Genomic DNA, 27291 nt, shown 5'->3' on the forward strand with positions numbered 1-27291 from the left:
GATCCATGAGGACGGTCTTGGGGCCGTCAATCACTCTGGTGTACATGCCACTCACACCTCCTCATTACTCTCTGCTACACTACAGCTGGTTCACCACAACATAGCTTTAGCAATGAATGCTAAGGCTAATTAGCATATCCACYAATGACATCGGATAAGCAGTTTTCCTGGCAGTAAGTTATGTTTGCGCCATTTAGCAGCACATACACAAGCTTATTTGACAGCACCAAGTCATTACCCTTGACTCTGATTGGCCGTTTCTGACATGGCRTCATGTATTTTTACCAACTTTGCATTAAATTATCATAATTTACAAAATCATGCAAAGTTGGCACTTTTAATGGACTTTTAATGCTACTTTTAGAATATYATTTGTCTCATGCCATACTGTCAAAACAAGGTGACAATTTGAACAAACATGAAAAAAACAACTATTGCTATAGCTACAACCTAAACAGCTAAGCTAAAGACATATTATATTAATATTCATGAAATTCTTGGATCTTTGCATAATTGAARATGCATGCCACTGATGGATGTCTGATGTTTCTTCCATATTTAATGTCTTTAATTTATGCTGATGATAATCTCTGCAGCAGTAGCATACTCAAACATTTTCCAGAAGGGTTTGAATAGCTTGAAAYTCAGCGACCATGAATATTGTGGCATCGGTCTGAGAGYGTTTTCTGCCGGGTCGAGGGTTCTCTGGCTGTCCATGATGCTCCRTAATCCCGATGGAGRYCACTCTAATCAGGACAGAAGTGCTTCATCAGGAGCCAACAGGAACTMAGAAACAATTTGCACTTATTTCCATGTATCTGGATTTTTATGACTCTCTTGCCTGAAAACAAAAYTTACCTCAATGTCAAARMAATGTCTGACCTTGAGGTAATTACAGWACCTGTAAATGGTACTCAACTCCTCGGATGTTTTACCCTTTTTATTGCTTTTACAACTCAATTGTAATCAACTAAATTAGGCTTTTGTGACAAAAACGACTTAAATGTCAAACTGAAAACTGATAAAGCTGCCAGGTTACATGGGAATTGACTGAACGTCCTATTTCAACCCTGTGACTGAGGTCTGAGCTTTGACTGGGCCATTTCAGAACAGCCACCTTGTTTTCTTCAAACCGTTTCTGCGTAGCTGTAGCTAAAAGCTTTGGGTCGTCTTGCTGATAAATAAATGTTCTCTGAAGTCACAGAACCAAACTGCCTCCAGGATGATGCTGCCACCACCATGCTTCACAGTGGGTTGGTGTATTTGCGGTGATGTTTCTCCACTTTGGTCTCATCTGCCACTTGACCATGGAGTCTCCACACGTTTAATTTATGTTACATATTTTTGTCATTATTTTGTTGAAATTAAAAGATTTTTTAAATATATTTTTCTAATTTTATTCAACGTGACTGATTTGRGAATTAAACGGGTGAAACATCCAGAGAGGCGAATTCTTTTTACAGGTTCTGTTTTTCYGTGTTTGAAGTGAATGAATTTTTAAATCCTGCCGTCTTTTCCTGTTTTGTGAATGTTTCCAGTGAAACAGGATCTGAACTTCCTTGACAAGGACACACAGTTCTACCGGTTCCAGGACTCAGAGTTTGGCCTGAGCCACKTCTCCAACGAGAAGGACTTGGAGGACGAGCTGCATGAAGCTCTGTCCCTGCTGTCCCAGCTGGGCCCCGATGCGCTGCTCACCATGATCCTACGCAAATGGTCAGCATGGAAAACTGCTGGACAGTTTGTTGTGTATTTATTAGGAATGCAAGTTATTACCATAACTAATGAGTTGATCTAAAGTAAATTGATCTTATCAATAAGCAGCCATTTTCTTAAAAACCCAAGTAAAAACCTGAGTGTTGACTGTCTTTTCATAACATAAGGGCTAAATTTTTAATAATATACTGAATTAAAAAATATCTGATTACATTTTAATATTTTGTCAGCTGCATACTGAACAAACGGAAAATKGTGTTTTTCTCACATTATTAAAATTAGACATGTATAAGATATAACAAAACAGAAACTTCTGAAGTTGCTCAACAGAAAATKATAAGAGAATAAAATATGTGAAACACTTAATTCCCAGTGAACAGAGAGGAGATACAGTCTGATTACCCATGAAGAAATATTTTCTCTGTTTTCCCCTCCGCTTTTCTGTCATCACATTCTCTTCACCTTCATAGTACAAGTACTATGAAGGTGAATACTTAAAAGCTTATTTTTTTAAACAACCACATAAAGTACATTTTGCATCCCACAACAGTTTGAACCGTTTCTCTTTCTTGCTCTGTTATGGTTCCGCCATTTTTGTTTCTGTGTCAACTGCCTCTGCTGAACAATGATCAACGACGCCCTCTGCTGAATCCTGGCTAAATTACAACACTAAAAGAAGGCCTAAGTGGATGTTATTAGTTACGMAATTGGAGCTAATTTTACTCTAATGAACCATTTGTCATCAGTAGTCAGTAGTCGTATGATTTGCTTAAAATATGTCTGAGGTTCCTGTGCCAGTGTGAAGAACCAGAACAGACAGATGCTCACGTTGATTATTTGTTGTTCAGTCCCAGTCAGAGGAGCGCGGAGGACATYGAGGTCATCTATGAGGAGCTGCTCCAYGTGAAGGCCGCCGCTCATCTCTCGTCTTCAGTCAGTCCTTTATTCCTAGCTTCAACACACCCCTTATGTTTATGCTTTTATTTAGTTAATAATMCACTTYCGAATAGTCTAATGCTAGGCTTCCTGTCTTTACTGTGTTGTKTCTGTAGGTGCGGAAGGAGCTGGCCGCAGTGCTGGTGTTTGAATCCCACGTTAAGTCTGGAACAGTCTGTAAGTGATTCATTACYGATATAATCGCTCATACTGGCTCTTAGCTCTTACAGAGGGAAACTGGRGAGTTAATAATCAATGACTTATGTGGAWTTATGTGTCTTCATTTCAGATTAGCAAGCTAAATCAACCCAAGTAAAAAGGTCTTTGTGTTGTGTTTATCATGGGTGTGCAAGTCTTTATTTGGTCATTTGATTCTTTTGAATTTGTTATTAGGGTGGAATTGTTATATACAAATTTGGCGATTTTTAAAAACAAGAAATGGGTTTAGAAGTCAGAATTTATTGTGTATTTTCTCTGGTCCACAAAGGGTAGCAATTATATACAGGCCATTACCTAGCAACCCTAGCTGAGGGCCAGCACATTTGGTCAGCTGGTTTTACCTCTATATGTGCTGTACAATGACTTCTGGAAAGGACAAGTGTTTTACTGTTGACTAACCATCTGGAAATACACTTGCTCCATTCTTGTTGGTTGTGCAGGAGGCTCTTCCTCTGCTTTTCAAAGATGCACGATTGCACCAAGATGTATAAATGCACATTTTGCAGCCATGTTAGCATGCAGGTGTAAACATTGAGCTGGGGAGCGTGGCCAGCGGCAGCTTATTTGGATTTGAAGTGTGAAGACACCCTAAAATAGCTTATTCTGAAAGGAGTCTGCTAGTGAACTCAGCAGACTAAAATTTCATTATCCAAGAATGATTTTGTGCAAAAAATTTAATTAAGATGATAAGACCTCTCCTAATCTGTCCAGGGAAGCATAATGGTCACTTTTCAAGAATCTGGTCAAATAAGATATTGAGTTCCCCTGCGTCTTGCTAAACAGCATTATCTGAATATTAATGGGGTGTATGTATACATATGACACCATAACAGGATTCATGCCTGTACTCCTTCATTTTACACCATTTTAAGCATTCAGCCTCTTTAGGCCTTCATTTGTTTTTCTCTTCACTAAAGGCGAGCAGATAATTAATTTTTTGTTTTTTGTCTCCCTGCTCGTGATTATGAGAGTTAATGCAGCATAWAATAGGAAAGGTGCAATGTAAGCGGGGTTGTCATAGTAATTTATTGACAAAGATGTGTGCAGGTGAACCATGTTTGTGCTGACTGCGTTTCATTGTGATGCAGTGTTCAGCCAGGGGGATAAAGGAACCTCCTGGTACATCATCTGGAAAGGCTCAGTGAACGTGATCACACATGGAAAGGTAACCCTGAACACGGCTTTTAGGTTAACTCAGATTTGAGCTGATTGTCACGCTCATGTGACTTGTGTTCAATCAGGGCATCGTGACCACGCTGCACGAGGGCGAGGACTTTGGGCAGCTGGCTTTGCTGAACGACGCGCCGCGTGCCGCCACCATCATCCTGAGAGAGGACAACTGCCACTTCCTCCGTGTCGACAAACAGGATTTCATTCGAATCCTCAAGGTTTGTCTGACACCCTCCTAACTCTACATGAGASCTCCATGACCTGCAACATGTCACCAGCAAAGCTGTCATTTTCTGCTCYGTTTTCCAGGATGTGGAGGCCAACACAGTGCGACTGGAGGAGCATGGGAAGACCGTCCTGGTGTTGGAGAAGAGCGCAGACTGCAATGGTCAAGGGGGAGCTGCAGCCAACAGCAAGTGAGTCATTTCTCTTCCCTAACAAATGCTACTGTATTCTTTTATGTTTCATTTGAACATCTGAACATGCCGTCTTGTTCTTTCAGCCCAGCCGRTAATTTGTCCAATATTGCTAGATGACCACAACGCAATGGGTCTGTCAGTAAACACTGACATGCACACTTTCAAAAAAATCCAAAGATGACATGATGGTCRTATAAACCTCATATAAACCTTTGGCTTAAATTTAGTGCAACATTTGTGATGTTGCACCAAATTTAATCATATCGTAATTCAATATCTGCTGAGTTAGAACATTGTTAAAACTGCCACTTTGATTTTTACGCAAAATCAGTCAAACTCCCTTTAGATATAGTTACTTATTGAAGAACAAGTCAWGGTCAGGGTTTTTAATGTTTAGCTATGTTTTTGTAAATCGTTATTGAATCAAGTTAAAATCTACACTAAAAAAACAAACTTATTTGTCTACCTGTCATTAATGACAGAATATAAGGTACAGAGTGGCTGATTTGAGTACATCATTTGTATTTTTCTTGTTTTATATTGATAAAAATAATAATTTAATGTTTGCTTTAGTTGCACCACTCAGTCATTTCATCCTGACTTGAGGTAAATGCTGTCAGTGTACAATATGTCAAAAGCTGCTGACCCACCATAATGTCCTCTAATGAAAGCTTGTGTGCCTTTTGTGATGTCATCTACCCAAATACACACACCAGARACCCAACAGGATTTTTTCTTTCAGTGCTTTTATGAAAAAGCAATGTTCCCTACWGCATGAATTGAAAAAAATATTTTAACTAGATGTCATTCAGAATTTTAAAACTGTAATATGACACATAAAGACCCTGGTTAACCCCACGGCAGCACAATGAAGCAGTGCAAGGCATTAAAGACGTTTTCTTCCTTTCCTTTCTGTTGCAGATACACAGTTATGTCGGGAACTCCTGAAAAAATCCTGGAACATCTCCTGGACACACTGAAGCTGGATTCCAATGGGAACGATCCTATAGGTGAGAGGAAACCACATCCCCATGGTTTTCKGTTTGTCCAGACGATCAGATACAGCTGACTAACTGATCATCTCACCTCAGATCCCTGCGTGAGCGACTTCCTGCTCACACATAAAGTCTTCATGCCGTCCAGCCAGCTGTGCTCAGCTCTGCAGCATCAATATCCTGACCAATGTTTTCAGTTTACTCACACTTTGGAGAGTGCTGCAGAAAATTATAACATCTGCTGAATGTGTTAGACCCTTAACCATCTTTGCACTTACCAGGCAGAGTTGTCYAAAGGCTCAGATCAGGAGAAGACTGCTTACATCTTCAACACCAAACAGAAGGTAGTGAAGCTGATTGCCCAGTGGGTGGCGCTGTACGGCCTTCTGCTGAAAGAAGACCCAGAAGTTGGGGACTTTCTGGAGGTGAGAAACTGATCTTCATTAAATACAATGAGATATAAAACTTGAATAATTCTCCTGCTCGTTTTTCTTCTTGGCTCAAGCAGAGACTGAAAAAGGAGGTTGCAGCTGATTATCGATTGTCCAGCATCCTGAAGGAGCAGTTTAGGGAAAGAAGGAGAACAAAAGTGTAAATATTTTTCGCTTAGTTCCTGCTCTTTTTGCAATAAATTAATTCATGAACAYTAAATAATGCTATGGAACACAATTTTTAACTTTGTTTTATAACCTGACAGGATGGAGAACGGCTATCAGTCACTGAGCAGGGTGAGTTTTTATTTATAATCGATGCCTTTTGTTGTCTAGTGWTTGAATGGCCAGTATGACTAGAAAAGCACTAACGCACTCATTAATACACTTTAATTTCAAAATATCTCTTCTCTCACTGATCTCCGAGTCATTTTGTTGCAGAATCAGCAGTTTGATTGGTTTCCGAGCTGTGAGGAGCCAGTTGGGAGGCTGCAGCCAATCAAAGCACAGGATAAAGGTGTGCAATGTTCTGGATCTTAAACAAACAAACCAATCAATTAGTAAATCAGGGAGAATGTAACACATTCATACATCGACTGTTTTATTCATRTAACTGAAARGTTTTAAAATAAGCTTCCAAGATGTCCACACTCGTTATCGATTTGCATTAAATAAGAAAAGCAAAACTATGTTTGAGAGATTATTTATGCACTCTGATTGCATCCTTTTATTTTGACATAATAGCGCAAATGTTGTTCTAATAGTTTTTCACCCATCAGATATGCAGAGATTAATATACCAGTTCATATGTGCAACTAAACATGTTCCAACAAATATCCTTTGTCAACAGTAGTGAGCGGGCAACACCCATTACGTTTAYGTTTCTATCTTAAATGCACCGGAACAGTGACACCTAGTGGCTCAAATAGGGTCCAACAAAAATATCCAGAAATGGCTCGTCTACCGGGGGCATCATTGTGTGTGCCCTCCTCAAATATATTGACAAGATATTTTATTGCAGTAGCAAATTTAAAAAAAAAAATCCAGTTTATTTGGGTAGAAACATGACGGGACACAAAGGCCCAACTCTTACCCAACCTTCAAAATAAGAAAAACAGTTTTAGGCTAGAGATATGTTGATCTTCATAAGTTATGGAATAGCTACAAGAGAATAGTTTCTCACCTAAATCTGTAAAAAGCTACAGGCAAAGCAGTTAAGAAAGCTTAAACATTAACAAACAAATCTACACACAAAAATCAAGTTTATATTTATAATCACTCACCCTGAGAATCACCAAACTTACTGTTTGAGAACTGAATGTCATCTTTAAGTGTTAAAGTCTCCATAGCTATGTTAAGTCTTTTTTTAGTCTTTACCAGGAGTGTCAATAATGTGAAAGGTTTATAGGTGGAAGAAATTAAATTATTTTGCTTTTATTTGTACAAGAATTCTGAAACCATCACACTTTTTACTAAATAATATGTTGGCATGTTGAGTAGATACCTTAGATAACATAATTAACATGTTTTTGAATACAAAATATTGCTAAAAAGTATATCTTTGAAAAAGCCATTTTTTGCAAAACATCTTTTAATACCCATTACTTTCCTATAATAATCTTTTTTAACTGCTTCRTCATGCATCCTTCATTTATTCATGATTTGTTTAGGTAACAGTCTATTTTTACTTATGTGCATTTCTCTCTAATACACTTTAGGTTGCGTAGAGAAAATTTAACTGATTCAAGTTGCATTGCAAAAATAAAATCCTATCAAGTATTTTTCGTCTAGTTTCTAGTGCAAATATCTTAGTCCACTGGACAAGTARCTTTTCATYAACATATAAGAGATTGTTTTAAGTCAATAATCGCTTATTATTGATAAAATGAACTAGTTCCACTGGAAGATTATTTAATTTCAAACATGGGGAAAATGCCAAGTTATAAGTGAAAWACTTAATATTAAAAAATCACTGAAGATTTTGTTTCTGCAGCATTAAATGAGAAAATKTTGACGTTTCATTTTGTTTTTCCTCTCTCTTCAGTGTTATAYGAGATTTACAAGGCAGAYAGCAAACCTCTCTCCTTGATGCTCCCTGTAAGCTCATCTGTTCAAGAGGTGATGTCGGCAATAGTCAAAGCAGATGGAGATCATGTTCTGGTCAAAATGAACTCCAGTGGAGGTGGGCCTCGCTTTTACGCTTTTCCWACAGTTGTAGAAACTTTAACCCTTCTTATATTCGTCTCAGGTCCGGTAGGTTGGTTGACTTCACAACAGACACATTCAAGTTCACTGGATTTAATTGTAAGAAAAGAGAAAGTGAAGTTGGTGGTTAACATCAGTCCAGCWGCTTCTGCCCCTAAACATTAAATAAAATACAATGAATAACCCTAAACCAACTACAAAGCAACAGCTCCCAATGAGCAGTTAGCACCAGTTAGCAGTTGTAAAGTTAAACATGGCTAAAATGGTCGACATTAATAATAACACATACAAAACATAGCAAAATTACTCATGAAACACTGTAAAATGTGTCTAATATATACGTTAAAATATAATACTTTGTAAAGAAAACTGAGCCGATTCTAGTACATACCRCAGTTACCGACGGCAACAGGAAAAGRRGGMGGGGCTGTCAGTTACCGGTTTCTATAGTAACCACCAACTGTCAAGAGCAGCAACTTAAAACACCAACAAATGTTTGGAGAAACAACTTGACTGAACAAAATAAATTCAAAGAATAAATTACATTTTGACAAACTTCACATCTATATTACAGTTAAAATAAAACCCCGTTACATATACACACCGTGCATAAATAATAATAAATGGTGAGGATTTTGGTGTATATGTAATTTTTCTTACAGATAGAGCGCAGTTAAAGCTGGATGCCACTGCAGTCTACACTGCTCTGGGCCTCAATGAGAGACTGTTCATCTGTACAAGCAGCGACGTGGAACAGCTGGTGAGGAATGTTTGTCTTCTGCATATTTCATACAGTTTCTTAGAAAAGTCCCAACAATTATGCTCTTCYGTTGGTACAGCGGCCGCTGAAGGACCAGCAGGGCCCAGAACAGGCAACGACTGACCTGATTGAGCAGATGAGCTCCAAAGACATCGCCACAGAACTGACCAACTACGACTGGGAACTGTTTACTGCCATGCATGAGGTAACATCSCACATTTCTGGACAAAATATCGCATTTCACGAGACAATATAAACCACTTACTGAAGAACAAAGGAGTAAAGATTGTTTACCACCCAGTTGGTTGCTATAACAAGTAAAACAACCTGTGCCATCACATCCTCCGCTCTAAGCAGCTCTTCTGTCAGTCACTTCAAGGCTGTTGTATTTTTYACGTGGTGTTGACGCGGTGCCCCTGTTTCTGCAGGTGGAGCTCGTCTACTACATATTTGGTCGCCATAAATTCCCAGGTGCCACCACGGCCAACCTGGAGCGGTTTGTGCGCCACTTTAACGTGGTCCAGTACTGGGTGGTGACTGAGCTGTGCCTCTGCGAGGATCTGGTCAAACGGGCCATTCTGCTCAAGAAGTTCATCAAAATCGCCTCAGTGTAAGAAGACAAGAAAGCTGATTTGTCTTTTTATTTCAAACTTAATGGTCAATTCATCAGTTTGTTTCAATAGAATTATTGCTTCACTTAWTTACCCCCGTCTCTTTTGTTTTGTTTTTATTCTTTTGCCCAGCTATGAGTTTTAAACKATCAGTATAAAATAAAAGCACACCAACAGCTAATGGATGTTAATCTGTTTTTAGAGTCAGATATTGACTGGAGGTGAAACACTGACTCTAAAAWWARSMAMATWAMMWYCMWWARKKGGRWWAWWWTTTYWMMACAMMAMAAMRCRMRASAMRAKAYAMWRKGRGAGMRSWKTTWYWYWYWYTTWWAMWYTKTGYRYAYWSYRCAMAMAGTGTTTTAATTTACTGTACTGAATATTCCTTAAGATCATCTWTTAAACAATGCATCRCAATTGTCAAGTTTTTTRCTCTCTTMAGCCTCCTCAGCTTTTGCCTAAACATGGAAAAATGCTTTTTTCCTCCAAAGTTAGCAGTTAGCATTAATCTTCCCCCTCAGTGATTTCTTTTATCCATCTTTTATCCATCTTTTCTTTAGATTAATCTCAGCAGCAGCAGCATATGAACAAGTTGAAAGCCTACGACAGACAGGAGAGAATAAATTATGTTTCAAACAGTGGAACTAATAAAAACATTGCATCAAACAATAAATCTATCTTGTTCTTCTGAATTCAGTCTGAGTCATGTAAAYGGTGACTAGTGTCCATTTCCTACCTTTGAAGAAGCTTTCAGCTGAGGTTCTTTGTCTCAAGAGAYCGTTATGTGAGCACAGGTGAGCCAGGTAAGGAGTTGGCTGAGCTTGAGCAGTGAAAGGGTTGGGTGCGCTTGATTCTTTTCAAGGTGCGTGCCAGTTGAGTGGAGTTGGTGAATACATTCTTATACTTTAATATCAGAAGTTGAAAACGATGGACAATCCCAAAAGCATTGAGCAAAGAGGAGCTTTACTTAGATTTCTAACCATATTTGGCACTTTGATCAGGAAACATGGAAACATTTTTCTTGCCCTATTTTGAGAAACATTAGGAGGTTGTCTAGGAAGGATCAACAATTTTAGCTGTAAGTAGTTCATTTTTACATATTTTTCACTGTCTCTGCTAAATGAAAGTTGAAAACATCCCCAATTTTGTGTCTGTTGCCAGAATCAAATCCCCCCATTTTAAAACATTCATTTTTATCAAAGGAAACAGGAAATTRCAGCTTTTTTCCACTTTTCTGATATCAACCTTTGGTTCGCACCRTGTTTTTGTGTAATTGCTAAACTCTTTACAGCAGTATTTCACACATTTTAAAAACAACCTGGTTTTCTAAACATATATTCATCTCCAGGTTAAAAGAGCAGAGGAATCTCAACTCATTTTTCGCTGTGATGTTTGGTCTGAGCAACAGTGCTGTGCAGAGGCTTTACAAGACCTGGGAGGTGAGCAGAYATGATAATATAATATCACATTKTTCTAATWTYTTACACWACTTTTTACTTTACCTTGCAGAGAATACCGAGCAAAACTAAAAGAATCTACTGTGCTTATGAGCGACTGATGGTAATTCTCACCACAAACTCTCATATCTCTTATTTTGTTGCATTGTTTAGATTAGTGAGTGAGAGTGTAGGACATGCTGGTGTTGATGCTTTCTCTGGTTCTGTCAGGATCCTTCACGCAACCACAGGGCCTACCGCCTGGCCGTGGCCAAACTCAGTCCTCCTTACATTCCCTTCATGCCTCTGCTGCTGAAAGGTAAAGAAGCACCAACAGTCAGCTTCAGAAATCAGTAGACATCTTTCTCTGAATTTTTAAAATACCAAATCCCTTCTGGGTTTTTTTGCACAGACATGACATTCATCCATGAAGGCAACCCAAACTATGTTGACAAACTGGTGAATTTTGAGAAAATGGTACAGAATTATTTTTTGCTCACTTTTTGGCCTAATTGTATTCAATGAAACATTTTTGTAAAACTGTGGGAACTGAAATGTTTAATCTCTTTCTTGTCCTAGCGAATGCTTGCCAAGACAGTTAAAATTGTACGAGGTTGCAGAAGCCAACCTTACGGTAAGTGAACCATGGATGCCGTCGCGTAAACAACAGTCCACCATTCTGAGGACGGGCATATGCATGTTTCAGCTGCACTGCAGGGATCCACTTTGTTTTATCCACTTTGTTTTATTCTCTTGCTGTTCTGCAGTGCCTTCATCGCCACAGAGGGGCCTGGCTGATCGCATGTTTCTGGATGGGCCGGCTACTCGATTGTCTACGTGTAAGCTATGTTCTTTTTGTAGTCATGACTTGAAGCCACAGTATGTAACTTATATAAACAATATGTTTGGGGGTTTTTTTTATGCATATTTGTTAAAACTTTTGCTATGCCACGACAGTATAGTAAGAGACAGATAATCAGTAAAAAAAAAATTCCAGTTCCTCTTGTCTTTTTCCTGCYGTCTCCAGAAATACAAAGCTCTCAGTCAGAAGCAACCAATCAGAGCCAGGAGGAAGATCTTAGCGCTCTCGATAATGCTCATGTACTTGCTACTCAATTTGCAAATGAATAACAGCTTATCGTTGCAGGAAAGCTGTTTATTTTCCGTCATTGGTGACCATGCTATCTAGCATGAGCATTCATGGTTGGCAAGGTGTGGATGAGCTTGATTGACACCGCTAAGACCCTCCTCCTAGCTCTGATTGGTTGTTTCTGACCAGGAGCTTTGCATTTCTGGAGACAGCAGGGAAAAGGCAGAGGAGCAATTTGTTTCCACAGATTGTGTCTCATTTCAACAAATAAGTAAAAAACTTTTTTTTTTTATAAAGTTACATGCTGTAGCTTTAAAAGCCCATTTTTTTCTGCGTTTACATTTCTAACATGCAGCTGTTAATTTCCCCTCTCTCTCTCTCTCTCTCTCTCTCTCTCTCTCTTTCTCGCCCAGATTCAGACCATGCCTTCCCTCTCCGCTCTCCCAGCAACATCCGACACTACATTCAAACCCTGAAGGTGATCGACAACCAGCGGAAGCTCACCCAGCTGTCGAGAACAATCGAATGCTAGGACATCCGCCTCCGGACGGACAAATACTGGAGCTTTACATCAAAATCAGAAGTGCAAACTGGGCTGCAAGGATTTTCTGAACTTTTACAGTCACCTGAGTAGGATGGATGTTTCTGCAGTTCACAGCATGAAGTGAAAATGTGCAGCATGCACAGGAATGACGTCAGTGCTGAACAACAGGACAGCTGGGAATGTTTTTACCAAGCAAGCCTTACATCCGCCCCAAAAGGCTTCGTATMAACATGTAAAAATGCTGCTCTATATGTGCTGTAAATGTTAAATTTTTTTATACGACACATTGTAAGCTGCATTCATACAACACATGTTAAACATTTGTGCCACAAATACCATCTTTGACTTTTCTGAGCACTTCCGTTTTCACTTTTAAAGTAATATATTGTATTATACATTTTTGGCAACAACGCCAAACATTCACATGCTTTCATATGATGTTTTCTAAATAAATTATTTTCCAAGTTATGCATAGTCAATGAGGACACAAAAAATGGTAAAAAGGAGATTTTTTTTTTATTATTTAAAGTACAAACCAAAGCAGGTAAAAACAGACCTTCCACCTGGCACAAAAAAAAGTCTCCCCAATATGGGGTGAGAAATTTCTCAATCAGTCAAAACTCTCCTTGTCACAAATATGTACAGCTTCTTTTAGAAAGTCCTGGAGAGAAAAAGTGGATGAAGACATTAAAAAAAGAGAAAATAATTACCAGTGCCTTCTCCTGATGTAACAATGGAGGAAAAAGTWGAATGGTCCTGTTGGCAAATTTAAGGGAAGAGAAAATATCAGAMAAAGGATTTAAATCCATAACTAAATGGGGTTATTTCTCGTCCAGGTGGACGCAAATCRTCCGCTGATCGGATGTTWTAGGAGGCAGGTGGAGGAAAAATGTGCACAACACGTGTCAACTAAAAAGGTTGAACAGCTGCAAAAGCAGAACCTGTAACTACTGAACATGCTTCGTGGCTTTGTTTCAGCATCAATCTGTGTAATATAAACCTGTGAGACRGTGAAGGCAGTTCAGAGCAGTCCAGTGAAGTGAGGATGAGTATATCTGGAGTTGGGGAAAGTCTTTTTTTTTTAGATTCCACTCTGCTCGCAGTGAGAAAACAAGAAAAAAACCCAAAACCAACAGGAGATTTAGTCTACACCTTCTGGTTTAAAACAAACATCAAATAAAAGCAGTGATACATCAAAAAGAGTGAATATAAATATTGCACTTCCAACCATTGTGTAGTTCCCAGTGCCTAGTTGTTATCCCTTTGTTTGAGGTATTTTTGCTGTTGGGTTTAATAACGAAAAACTCTGACCTCAATTATCTCAGGCTACAAAGGACTAGGCGGCAGGAAAGGTAAAAACCAGACACACTCGAAACAAAAGAACTTAAATACATCATTCACACGGATCCATGAACACATGGAGTCACACGCAAGCAACCCTAACGCTAACCCACAGGCATGAAGTATTTACATTAAGGCACAAAAACGTGAGTAGAGGTGCATCTTAATAAATTTGAATATCACCCAGTTAATTTACTTATTTCAAATATTGAAAGAAAAATACATTTTMTAGCACTTCATTCTGTTCATTTTTGATGATTGTGGCTTCAAASGCATAAAAATCAACACTCAAGCTCAGAAAATCACATGAGATTAATAAATAGATTATTATTGGAGGAATATGTTATGTTGTGGCAACATCACACACAAACACTCTCCAGTATTGCATGTACACATATTAACGGAAAGTTAAGTGGAAGGAAAAACAGATCAAGAACTCTTAAAATTCCCCATTACTTTTTGAGCCAAATTACTGAAATAAATGCTCTTTTTGCTGATATTTTCATTTATTCAGATGCACCTGCATATAAAAGAAGCAAATACAATGACTTATTGTTCAGTCCCTGTAGCCTTTTTGGTAGTGGGATGATGTCAGCTGCGTCTCATTCATTTTACTCACCAAAAAAAAACAAAATAAAATACAGTATCTCATTCAGCATCACTGACAGGATCTTTCGTTCTTCAGCCTCCTGTCAAGGCTACATCATTGCTGCCTGTCCCGTCTCTGTCCGTTTTCATCATGCTACCACGGCCGACATCTCTGTGTGCTTCTTTCCCCCTTTAAGCATCAGAAAAGACAGGAGAGCACCACTTTCTGACAGGAAGCGCCGCGCTGCTTCGACATGAGGTTCAACAAGTCTGTGGCGGACCCAGCTGGCTAGCGGCGCTGCGCTGACGCTGAGAACAACACGCACAAGACTTGGACGAAGTGATCAGTAGGAGTCAAAGTCAAATCTCAAAGGAAGCTCAGTCAGTCTTTGGTGTATTTGAAAAATATCAGTAGATTTCCTTTGAGTGCAAAAAAAAAAAAAAAACACTGTCCACCAACCTGAGGCAGAAAGTGATCATTTCCAGAAACAGCTGAAAAACATCCATCTAAAGCATTTTTAATACCCGCTTCTCCTGTTCAGGGGTTGCATAGTGGCGGCGGGCTGGAAAGCGACAACAGCTCACACAGGCGTAAATATCAGGGTCAAACATTTCATCTTAGCTCTTAAACCGGCTACCGTATTTGCTGCAAATCAGTTTTTAACCTGAAAGCTGAAAAAAAAAAAAAAAAMMCCACAATCTTCGGTTGTTTCCTGTTAGAGACGGGAAACGTGTTCAATCATTAGCACCAATATGAAGCAGATCATCGCAGGCGTCTGTAAAAGTAAACCCAACTTGTTCCTGCATGAACAGGATAATGGCAACCTGTGTGCTTCTTTTTGCTGGATGATCTAAAATTTGTTTCTAGGCACAGAGATCAGTTCTATTTGACGACAATCCCAACAGGGTTAAAAACAAAGATATAAATATAAAAAAAAACATTCATTTGGCTTGTAGATCCTCGGGTTTTTGTCTTCCTCTAGTGCAGCACAGCGGAGTTCCAGTAGTCTCTCTGATCCACGCCACATGTTCCGTTGTGATTCTCTCCTTTGCAATCATTTGGCCAGATGTGGTGGTTCTGGTACCTCAGCCCATCAGTTAGGCCTCAGAGGCAGCCTGTGGTTTGAGTTGGGCTTTTTCCATGGCTGTGCCGTAAGGTAGAGAACGCTTGAAGAAGCCAAGCTGCAAGGAAAACAAAACGAAAATCAAATATGCAGGAATAAGATGCAAACATAACCCTCATCAGTTTATATGCGGGTTCTTTAAATGTGATCTTATTTTAGACACGAAAGACGTAGATAAAGTGGGAACAGTCAAAGAAATTTTCTGACACGTCAAAGAATGGGGATATCTGTGTAAAAGTGGGATTTCCAGCTGCTTCCATTCCCTTTGACTTTGTTATTTAACGAATGTTTACAGCAGCGTTTAAATGTTAGAGCTTGGAAATAAATTCAGGACCAGTATCTTGTTTAAATGAAAAGACTTGTAGCAAAATGCAAAACTCATTAAAATAAGAAAACTCTTGTTTTAATAAATAAATAAAAATAATTTAGAGCCTGCTGAACTGAACCAAGTTGAAAACCTCATGGTTATTTAATACAACTACATGCTACAAGCCCAAACACAAATGAAAGGGAAACTGCGTACATGATGTAATATGCTTTCTCTCTTACCAGCAGCAGTGACGTTTTAAACTCTTTTAGCTGAACTGCTCCACTCACCCTGTAAAGGACGTAGATGAGAAGAGCCAGCAGCAGTAAACCGGCCAGGATGGCCAAGACGATGATCCACAGAGGCACCGAGTTCTCAATATCTGGCTTGTTCCAAACCACCGGGGTCACCACCTGTGGATGACGACACCGTTCCTCAGCTTACAGTAATCCAGCTACGATAATCCAGCAACCTGTTAAAAGACAGCAAGTACCTTTTTCTGACCACTTGGGTAGTGCTTGGGTAGGATGGCATATGGCATCTTCTTCACGTTGAACCTGCCCAGACACTCCATTACATATTGCTTGTAAGCTTTCTGAAAAATATAAAAAATATATATATATATATTGAAAATGCATGAAGTACATAAAATCTACACCAGGTGGTGACACAGACCATGGGGAAATGAAACCTCTTCAGTACCACATCTATCTAACAGACACTGATTTTCCAATACATCACACATCTTCCATGTTGGTGTGTGAAGTGGGTGATGAATACATGACTGCAGAATAGACATGATGGCCAAGAATAACAAAAGGAAACTGTTGTTACAGCAATCTGGAGTTCCACAAAGCAACAGTTTTGTTTCCTGAGGCAAATATGTGATTCCAGTCAGAGTGGCAGCTGATCCAGAACCGTTATAAAGGCCAAGTGTGCACAAACAAAATGTGGTACAGAGGTTTTCACGTTTTTTTTTTCCTTCTTAGATCCTGCCAAAGCCTGACATGAGAAAATACACAAGCACTAGGGGGAAGTATTTTGTAGCTCTTTCCTCTGGTGGAAACACATGTCCATGTATGAGGAAGGCAGCTTGAATGGCAAGGTTGTTCTCCCACTAACCTCAGTGAAGGTCTCGGCCCAGACGCGCGAGCGCATTTTCAGGATGGCAGTGGTTCCCTTCTCCAGCAGACCCACGTTGCACTGGAGCGTCCAGCAGTCCGCATTAGAGCAAGACTATGGGGAAAAAAACAGAAGAGAATGTTGTAGTGAAAACATAATCTCCACAAACGTATGCCACAACAGAGCAAGCTAAAGCAAATGCAGGTGAGATTTTATAAGGCAAAACTGAAAACAAACACGGTCAAAATGCTTCAGGACACGTAAACGTAACAAAGAGCCCAATGTTATTATCCCAATTCCACGCCTGCTTCGAATTAGACTGAAGGAATGTCATGAGACTGTAAAAATGCAGCATGCACAACTTGCCACATTATTGCCCAACCACTAAACCCGGCCCATTTTTCTCAAGACTGTAGAATACACATCTTTATTAGGTCTCAATAATGCAGCTTTAACATTTTACAACATGCACACACTGTCCTTTAGTGCCAGTGCTAAAGCGAGACCACCCCCGCTCTCGTGGGTTTCACTGGGTTTCCTGCAGGAAAGCATTAGTTTACTTATTACACCAAGGAGGGAAAACCCAAGAAAAGAAGAGTGCAACCGCCCAGTTCCTTTAGTCTGAGTCTTAGACAGACTTAATGAGTATTGAAACAGACAGGGAACAGATCAGTTGGCTTCCTCCTGGTGGAACTGCTGCATGCCTGAGGCCGCAGGGCCACACAGGTCTGAGAAAATACAGCAACAATTAAGGTCGTCCTGAAGCTACATTTCACAAATTCCTCACGATGGGATAATGCACGAGAGGTTTGTGGTGTCCCCGTAACGTAATAGAAAAAGATTTGGAGCTGACATCAGTCCTGCTGTATGCAGAAACAAAGTGACACCCTGAAAACACGGCCCTCCACCGCCCCGTCTCTCGATCCAAATTCAGTTTACCGTGACACTTCCTTTGGCTCGTCTGTTCGCCAAGTTTCAGGAAACATCCCTCTGCTATTTTACTCATTATCTTGACAGCCAGCAGACAGAGATAAGCTGCACTCTGGGTGTATTAAAATAGCCCATTAATGGCTCCAGTGTCTGATTGGAGAGGAATTTAGAAAGCTGATTTAAAGTACTGTGCGGAAATTGTTTTACAAGGCTGACACCGATTTATCTGTGCCAATTTCCTTAATTTTGGGAGATCGGTGATCGGCCAATTTTCACATGTGAAGCAGATCTTGTCCACTGATCTTATCTACCKCRGCAAAGATGTAAGAATCAACCACGGTCCTTCTCTTTTCTGCTGTTAGAAATGTTTGACTGACAGACCGGCCCACTAGGTCATGGCTGCACATTTAGAGTTAACAATAGTGATCCTACTGTTGCCAATTCAGCAACTTTCTTCTTATACTGAGCAACATTTCAGACAAAAACATTGAAAAAAACTGRTGTCGGCTAAAATCAGAATCTGCAGGTTGGTAATCGGTGATCGACCCGAAAACTGCAATYGGTGAACCGATTAACAAACAACAAGACAGAAGTYGGTCTTCAACTGTAATCTTTAAAATACACTTCTGTCACACTTTTGAAACTTGCAGAATTGACAACAATAATTTTAGAGGAGGCAAGGTGAGGCTTTCAAATCTAAGAATTATCAGRCATGGTGGTGGCAGCATCATGTCAGAGGAGCTGGATGTACAAATTAAGAAGTACAAAAACAYCCACATGTTTGGATTGACTGGAAATTGGACACAACTGAACGTCCCAGCAGGACAATAATTGAAAAACATACATCACAATTCATCTCCAATACCAAGTATTGCATAGTTCTTCTTTACTGCWCTAAGGAAACTTGTAATGTCRAATTGCGATTTTCACGACGTTCCTCTTCTGCATCTTTACCACTACATATTTCATTTACTTTTAATCTGTTAAATGGAAACCGGTTCACTAAACTGCAGCACAGACATCAACCAGTCAGACTGACTGCATTTCTACAGATTGCATTTGCTTTTAAAAATCTGGGTATTAGTATYAACTAATGAGCCAATCATCACCAAGCATTCAGAACCAGTGTCCATCAAAACAACAGACTTCAAACCAAGTCAAACTGATTTTTAAAAGCCTTTTTATGATGAGGTCAGCTATAATCAGCCCTCTGTGCATCATAACCTCCACAGACACGACTGCTCAGAGGGAGCTGAAGAGAGGGCTCCTTCACATTCAAGTGTCACTGAACAAGCYTTAAAAACAAACACAGTCCGAAGAGCCTGGTGGGCAGACAAAGAGCGGTCCCTGTCCACAGATAAGGCCAGCAGCTCCATGGATCAATAGGACCAGTGTGCAGCGGGTCAGAACACCCAGAGCCAATAAACGGACGAGGGAAGTGGTGCATCTGAGGCCAAAGTCCCGCCCCATGTCCGTGTCTGCACAGCGTTTCACTGCCCAGCCAGCGACTGAAGGGTCTTTAATGTTAATTGCCACAACGGGACCAATATGTGACCTCTGACCCCTCCTTTTTAATGGCTTCATAATTTAATTATCCAGTCCCCAGAGTCAAGCATGCAAAGCCAGTCAGGGGTTTGCATCCACTTATCAACATGAATGTTCAATTAGTTTTGGGCTTTTAATGACGCGTTTGAATTGTTTGTTTATTTTTGATGTAAAAGCAAATAACAATAATCACTTTTAAAGCCTTTAAAACAGTGTCATCATTATACACACACCATATAATTAAATTCCTTTATAATATAAGAAAATAAACATTTTAAGCTCGACCATTGCAGCAAATGATTCATTTCCAGCTACTGAAATACTTCTAACATTTCTGCTTGATTTAATATCAATACAGTGCAGGACTGATTTGTTGATTAATTTTTGGATTAACCTATTAATAATTGGATAGCAAAATGTACTTAGAAGGTGATTTTCTTTACAGGATTCAACTCAGTTGAAGTTAAAACTGCTCTTGAGGAGTCTGAGTAGAATATATTCATAACCAAATAAGGCTGTTTTTTTTTTATCTTAAATGCAAAATGCACATATTTCTGTACATATTGGTATAATTAGTGCTGAGGGAGTTGCTCTTTCAGTAAAATTTTATTTTTTGAGTTTGTATACTTTAGTAAGTGATTAATCAATTACTAAATTAATCCAATTAATCACCTCAGGCCTAATAACGTCAACACAAATGTGTGTCACAACTGGATTTAAAATACGGATTCATTTCAAATTTGAACACAAATTGCAGAAAATCCTCAAACTCGTTTGAAATTTCTTTGGGATTTTCATCTCTAAAACCGATGAGTGYCTCACCAGGTTGGTCAGATGRGCAAGCGAGTTCTTGTGGACGTCCCTCCTCTCAACATGATGCTCATCAGCCTTCAGCGCCAGAACAGGAGACTCTGTCGATGTGCGCTGGAGCTGGAGAAAGACACAAACGCACAAGCTCTGATTATCTACAGGCACCAATAAAGGAGAACGCTGCTTTTTCTGTCAATATATTGTCTAATGTTAGCACCACCCTGAGGTTTTTCCCCATTAATCAGAAGCATGTGAGGACTCCACTCTCAAGCATTTCCAAGGAAATCCACCATGAGGTCACAGCTAAGATGAATGACACCCTCCCAGGCCTGCTCAACATCTGTCAAGACTTCAAATGTAAACAAAAACAACTGCATGGAAATGTTTTGCCCACATAATCCCAAAGGCTACTAGTTGGAAAGGGGGTGTTGGTGCATGCTGAAGATGAGTGAGGTGGATCTCTGGGAGCGAAGGGAAGGGCTCCAACTTCAAAGCAGCGGTGGGTTAAGTGTCATGGGTGGAGCTGGGAAGCTGGGAGGACGAGGTGGATGTGGGCAAAACATTGGGAATCTGGGTGCAGGAGGATCTCTAATTTAGCCCCATTGGGCCCGGAGAGGTGTGTGCGCGCATGCGAGACGCTCACTTTGAGATTACGGTGGTTCAGGTTTTTGTCCGCGGTGCAGTTGATGGGACCTTCTGTGTAGAACTCCAGAGGGTAAAGGAGATCGTGACCCTGGATGCGGAGAGGGCAGCGCAGCTCCAGCAGGGTGCCACTGATCCGACTGGGGCCGTTGTTGACAAGCTGGGGAAAAAATACATTAATTAATTAAAAAATAAAGGAAATATGAGCTTTGAGAGTAAATAACTATTTCATTTCAAGGTTTCCCCCAGAAAACCTGCTAAGCCCAGAGGAGGGAGCTAGAGCTGTCATTCATCCAGCGACTCGTCATCTTTTTGAGTTAAAAATGCTTGAAGTTCACAGGAATTTGACAATATCACTTGACGATTATGTGTTTTTAAAAGATTGGAAGATTAATACCTGAACTCCAACTATAAAGTCTTAAAAAATGCAAACATATAAAAAAATAATCAATGCTTAGCCTGGTGGGGGCACAAGTAAAACCTGGTGGCCCGCCAGGCTTATAATACAATGGGATAAACCCTGCATTTTATTAAACATACACTTTGCAAAGAGTTTTGAGTTGAACTATACATATAGTATATATGTATATATGTAATCTCTTGGTATTGATGATAAATAATCTCTTTTTTTGAGTTTCCAGATGTAATATTGCTTACTTTCCTTCCTGAACCATGTCAGGTAGCATACTTAGCTTCATTAGCATCTTCAGTTTTCTTAGATTTCTGTCACTACAACTATTTTATCCATGTCCTTCTCTCTCTTTATTTTATTTTAGTTCCTAGAGCAAGTTGTTTAGTATACAAACTAACTTATAAGTAACTTTTCAGCGAGTTTTAAGTATGTGATTCCTCAATATTGATGAAAAGTACTAGTTATAAGTCAAATAATCTGTCAGCATAAGTAGTACTTCATCAAAATTAAGGAATTATTAAAACAAGTTCCCATTTATTGCTGAAAAGTTACTTTTGTGTTATTTCAAGTGTACTAAGATATTTACACTAGAAATTAGAACCAAAATACTTGGTAAAATTTTTGTTTTTGCAGTGAAGAACAGTTATAAATTGCAATAATCAATGCAATGATGACGCATTGTAATGCAGAAAAGGTAAGAAGTTCTTAAAGGGACAGAGGCCAGTTTTCAGGCAGTAGGTGGCCGTGTATGAAGAGAGCCATTAGAGTTCAGTGAAGCTGATCAATGTTGAGTGAAAGTTTACTTTGACGACTCCTAGAAAGATCCCAACTGATTACTGAAGAATTCATATCTGATATGGATCTCCATTAATTTGGTGGTGCAGCACAATCAATCATTTTCTTTTCCGGAATGAACAATAAAATCTACTTTCAAACCCAATCTGCACAGATAAGCGCTTGGCTTGGCCGATTACCTCATAAATGTGTTCCACGGCCGGCCCGACGTCCTGTTCCACCCCGTAGCTCTTGGGCGCTTTCCAGTTGGCCGGGGGAAAGAAGACCTTATCTGGCCGAGACACACTTGAAAAGAGAAGGAGGGTGATGAGAGCATGTGCAGGGAGGAGCTGGAGACTGAATGAAGTTCAAATGAGAGGATCTCTGCAGCTGAACTCACCCCTGCAGAATGACATCAGCCTGGACCACCACCTCAGGGGTGTAGTAAACAACCTCACTTTGGGAGTTATTTTCATTTTTACTGTGAAAATAACACAAAAAGCAACATTTGGGCTAGATATTAGGTTTGTGCTGTTAACTCTGAATCAGAAAGTATTATAGAAACACAGTATGCTCATAACGTACCTGCGTATCTGGAGGTAAAACTGGACAGTTTTGTGTGTGTCCTTCAGACGAGGCACCGTAAATCGCAGACCCGCCCAAAGCTGCGTACGTAAAATTTTAAATATAAGGATCAGAACTTTCAGAACAGGACTTTCCTCAGAAAAAAACGCTAAATATATTTCAGATTGCCTTGTTATTTGTGAAGTTCTGCACAAATGATTCTCAGTAAACCTTTACTTTCAGAAGGACGTGGTCCATCGCTTTGCGAGTCCCTGGTTAGGAATTTTAAAGATAATCTAGATCAAAAATCTAAAAGATTAAAAGGAACAAAATGTCTGCATTGAATAAATCAGTAATAAACCTGAAGATCCTTCGATAAACATACCAAACTTGGTCATACTGTCACCACCCTGGCACTTCCTGTGCTTTCCTGTTAAAATCGCGTCAGGTTGTTAACACCTTTTCCCAGCAGGCCGTTTGGGTTACAGATGTATTCTCCACTTCCTGTCACAACGTTTCCGGACACAGGAAAACTTTTCCCGTTCCATTCACCACCCATCCAAAACAATGTATTATAGTAATTTATGATGTACTACGATATGAAACACGCCTTTAAAAAAGTGTAACATTTTGTTCCAGTCACAGTAAAAATCGCAACATGGATTCGGCCAAATGCTGTTAAACAAATTACCTGATCGATAACTCATAGAAGCAGGACTTTAGTTTGGTACCGAGTATACAGAAATATGTTAACACGACGCAAAGACGGAAAGCATCGTCATGCTTTATTTATTTCACATCATCTTCAGCATTTCTAATTGTACTTTAAGAATATTTATTTGTTCATGTTTGACCAAGGTAGTCAATCTTTTGCTTTCGTCAGTTTTTTATTATTTATTTTACACCGACTGAACAAATTAAAGTTGTTTCTACATGTCTGACCAAGCTCGTGAAGATATTGGTGTATTTAAATGTGCCGTATTCATGCAGAGTTATGAAGTACATTTCTAATCCGGTACATTAATGTCTGTCTGTGCATAGAAAATGAAACATTCCAAGTCAATTCAGAACTTTTTCTGTATCGGATCGGTTCTGGCCAATACCAAGCCTTAGATTTCGGTAGATGTTGAAAAAATGTTGATTGGTGTATCTGTAATCAGAGTTGGGTAGTAACTAGTTACATTTACTCAATTACATCTACCTCAGTAACTTTGAAAAAAATACCTCTAGGAATATTTTTACTGCGATGTACATTCTACTGTTACTTGAGTAATTTTATTTTGAAGTATCGCTGCCGGTACTTGAGTAAAATTTCTGGATTCTCTACCCACCGAATGAAAAACACAGACACTCACCTGCAGATTTTGTTAAAGATCCATATGTTTTTTATTGAAAGAAACTGATTTGGAAATATTTTCTTTTGCCCAACTATTATTTTTTTATTGCTTATATGAATTATTGTAATTATCTTCCACTAAATTTTACATTTTGGCCCATCTGATTATTTTTAAATATTAAATGATTGATAATTTGATCAGATACTTTTTACCAATAAGTAATTTCTTGAATGGCTACGTTTTACTTTTACTTGAGTAAAAATATATTGAAGTTGTGCTGCTCTTACTTTGAGTACATTTTTTGGATACTCTACCCTGAAAGAGGGTGTACTTAGTTTTAGCCTGCAGTAAAAGAAAAAGCAGCCTTCTTACATTGGTACCGGCCTTCATTGGGTTCCCCAGATCACAGCTGAGGTATCGGGTCTGGTTCTCGGTGTCGTAGCTGCAGGTGAGTTGGGTGAGGCTCTGGAGAAACAAAGAGGACACATTCAACCCACAAAAAGGTTTGAGAATCTACAGGGTTTATTTGGTCGTTCTCCTCACCTCATTATTACGGGCGATGCCGCTGTAATCTGCCTCCGGGGGCAACGCCACATACAGCTCTGCCTCGTACGCCCCTCCCTCTCCCTCGTTCCTGGCGTTGAACGTTAAGGTCAGCGAGTTGTCATCGCCCAGGTAGACTTCCTTCCTGTCGCTGAGGGCCCAGCAGAAGAAAAAAAAATTATTGACGTGTTCAATTACACAACTTGCTGAAGAAATAGGTTAGCGTAAGTAATGAGAGTTTCAAAAAGCAACGTGTTTTTAAAGTTTTTTGGTTACAGATGAGATTCGAAGCTTTGCGAGCGTCAAATAAATTCCTCCCATGAATCCCTCTACAGTCAATTATTTTTTAATGTTGTAGTAATAAAGTCATTCATGCAGCACAACAAAAATCAGCTGCCATTCCTGCCTTTCGCCTGCACCCTTTACCATTCACCATTGTTTATAGCAGTGCGAGTTTGAGTGGGGAGCACAAACTTTTCTAATTACAGCCTGCTCTCGTAAATAAAACATCTGATCCTATAATAGCCTGAGCGTCAACTGTAGTCTGAGTCCAACCAACTGGCATCACACTTTGACAACCAAACAAATAAAAACACCAAAAAACCCAAAAGCTTCAGCGACAGATTCCCCGTCCAACAGGTTACGTGATTTTCCTACAGAGCAAATAAAAACACCATCCCAGGGAATGGTAAATGCTTTCAAATGTCACTCTGTCAGCTGCTCCGACTACCATTAGGTTTCTATGGTTTACTACAGAGCGGACAGAAACAACAAGAGACTATTTTGATAGCACTAATCACACTCGCCAATGGATTATTACATCCAGCCATACGTCTATGGGGGAAAAAAATGAATGCAGATGGGAGATAAATATAGGAAAGTGAGATCAAAATGACAGAGCAGAGAAGGGATCATCGAGGAGGCAGTTATTTTTGAGAAAAATGCAAACAGATTTTTTGGTTGCTCTCTTGTAAACAGCTATCCAAACACACTTCTTCACTTTTGCTATAAGGAGAAAAAGTGGTGCTTGTTGTTTTTATGGAACGTCGTGACACCACTGTACAACGTTACGGCCATTAAAACTCACTTTCTGGCATGTTAATCGAAACAAAAACCAGCTGTATTTATGATCAAGGTCTGATTTGCACAAGTGAAGAGTTCAGAGAATGAAAACCTTGTTCGCGGCTTACAGGGCACAGTGACTGTAAAACGTCATTCTCAGCCGCTGAACGTTTTCACCTTCTGTCAGGTTACAACAAACATCACCGAAGCAGAGGAGGGAAGAAAAACGATTTTCAAAATCTTATACAAATGTAATCCTGTGGAACCATCCACTTCTAGTATGGAGGTCAGGGATGAAGTTGTGGAGAAGTTCAACGTAGGGTTAGATTATTAAACAATTTACCGAGCTTTAAACATATCAGAGGACTGGCCATCAATGGGAATCTTCCTAAACTGACACGAAAGACATGACAACCATGAATCACTAAAGCCCAGGTTAGGAGAGACAATCTGATGACAGGACAATTTTTCCTCCACAAAAATTGCTTTTGTGGAAAAGTGGTAAAAAAAAAAAAAAAAGGAGCAATAAGAAAGAGTTCAGCTCTGCGGTTTGCTAAAGGCCATAGGAGACAGCGAACATGTGGAAGAAGATGCTCTGGTCAGATCAGAGCAAAATCTGCTACATCATCCGATTAGCATAACGCAAAAGTGGAAACATCGCCCAACAGAAACGAGAAGGAGAAGGGAAGCTTGTCAGAGTTAATTAAATGATTAATGGAGTTAAAAACTGGAGGAAAACTGTTAAAGGTTGCCAAGAGTTGAGATTGGGATGAAGATTTACGTTGAAGCAGGACAACAACCAAAAAAATCTGCTCTAGAGTTACGATAAGAACTGTTGACATCCAAGCATATTCATGTTTTAGAATGGCCTAGTTAAAGGACTGAATGTTAACGCAAATATATACTGAAACACACTGATGCTTGTGATTGTAAAGTGACAAATTCTTAAAGTACAATGGGTTTTAATTGGGGGGGGGGAGTTTATTGTATCGCTTATCACTTATTGTGATAAATTTTCTTATCAAGATATGATTTTTATTCACTTTAGTCACAAAAAATTCTAATAACATTTTGAAAAAAACTAAAACTGTCCATATTGTCAGGATTGTCAGGTTTACTTTATTTCTATGAGGCAATAAATATCAGTAAATTAGCCTTTATGTCGATATCACTCACTCAATTTGAATATGTTTGCAAACTGCTCTATTATCATTGATTTTCTGAAATACAAACTTTCACTTGAGGATGCGAGTCTACTTACCTGTGGACTGCCAGCTTCAAATCAGGAACGCAAATGTTGTCTTCTCCGCAGTCCAACAGAATCTGAGCCTGAAAGACAATCAAAGAAGTGACAAAAATGCTTTAATACAATGCAAGTAACGCAACTCATCAGTAAACAGGATTTGTGCCACAGGATGCAACACGCAGCATGACTAACACATTCCACCCGTCTGCCGTCCACCAAGCAAAGCACACCTGGATTCCTCCACCTCAGACAGTCCCGTGAATCACCTGCCACAACGCGACAAACACGCGTGGAAACAACGAGCAGGTAGCAACTTGGGAGCGCGCATGCAGGCGGGAGACGATCCGAAGCGCACAGCTGCCAGCTCTCACCCGTGTCCCACATCACAGCTCCGTGTGGCGAACCACACGCT

At 39.6% G+C, this 27291-nt stretch overlaps 2 protein-coding genes and 1 long non-coding RNA gene across 3 annotated transcripts in view; 1 reads left to right on the forward strand and 2 right to left on the reverse strand.

Annotated features, from left to right (window-relative positions):
• The window catches only part of rapgef3 (Rap guanine nucleotide exchange factor (GEF) 3), a 28860-nt gene extending 13460 nt beyond the window's left edge, over positions 1–15400 (forward strand). Inside the window, exons 5-27 of the mRNA XM_008414474.2 lie at positions 1539–1716; positions 2565–2649; positions 2769–2829; positions 3960–4036; positions 4113–4259; positions 4351–4457; positions 5382–5470; positions 5552–5630; positions 5730–5880; positions 5961–6046; positions 6153–6183; positions 6328–6403; positions 7931–8068; positions 8754–8851; positions 8931–9056; positions 9280–9461; positions 10811–10901; positions 10972–11022; positions 11130–11217; positions 11311–11375; positions 11478–11532; positions 11666–11737; positions 12402–15400. Coding sequence (XP_008412696.1) covers positions 1539–1716; positions 2565–2649; positions 2769–2829; positions 3960–4036; positions 4113–4259; positions 4351–4457; positions 5382–5470; positions 5552–5630; positions 5730–5880; positions 5961–6046; positions 6153–6183; positions 6328–6403; positions 7931–8068; positions 8754–8851; positions 8931–9056; positions 9280–9461; positions 10811–10901; positions 10972–11022; positions 11130–11217; positions 11311–11375; positions 11478–11532; positions 11666–11737; positions 12402–12520 — 2252 coding nt within the window. The 3' untranslated portion in view covers positions 12521–15400. The remainder of the gene's footprint in view (positions 1–1538; positions 1717–2564; positions 2650–2768; positions 2830–3959; positions 4037–4112; positions 4260–4350; positions 4458–5381; positions 5471–5551; positions 5631–5729; positions 5881–5960; positions 6047–6152; positions 6184–6327; positions 6404–7930; positions 8069–8753; positions 8852–8930; positions 9057–9279; positions 9462–10810; positions 10902–10971; positions 11023–11129; positions 11218–11310; positions 11376–11477; positions 11533–11665; positions 11738–12401) is intronic.
• Positions 5352–8747, reverse strand: LOC103467796 (uncharacterized). Its single transcript, XR_534118.2, has 5 exons — positions 8448–8747; positions 7964–8178; positions 5734–5844; positions 5547–5635; positions 5352–5464 (listed from the first exon to the last, which is right to left on the reverse strand). It is a non-coding gene; the product is annotated as an uncharacterized LOC103467796 (long non-coding RNA).
• LOC103467798 (integrin alpha-5) overlaps positions 13028–27291 on the reverse strand; it is a 52579-nt gene continuing 38315 nt past the window's right edge. The window contains 12 exon segments of the mRNA XM_074186859.1: positions 13028–15643; positions 16183–16305; positions 16386–16487; positions 17015–17128; positions 20312–20419; positions 20943–21101; positions 22328–22433; positions 22528–22608; positions 22713–22792; positions 24401–24493; positions 24572–24722; positions 26895–26962. Of these exon segments, the coding sequence (XP_074042960.1) occupies positions 15560–15643; positions 16183–16305; positions 16386–16487; positions 17015–17128; positions 20312–20419; positions 20943–21101; positions 22328–22433; positions 22528–22608; positions 22713–22792; positions 24401–24493; positions 24572–24722; positions 26895–26962 (1269 nt within the window). The 3' untranslated portion in view covers positions 13028–15559.

Source organism: Poecilia reticulata, linkage group LG7 (assembly GCF_000633615.1).
Source record: "Poecilia reticulata strain Guanapo linkage group LG7, Guppy_female_1.0+MT, whole genome shotgun sequence".
NCBI classification, from domain to species: domain Eukaryota; kingdom Metazoa; phylum Chordata; class Actinopteri; order Cyprinodontiformes; family Poeciliidae; genus Poecilia; species Poecilia reticulata.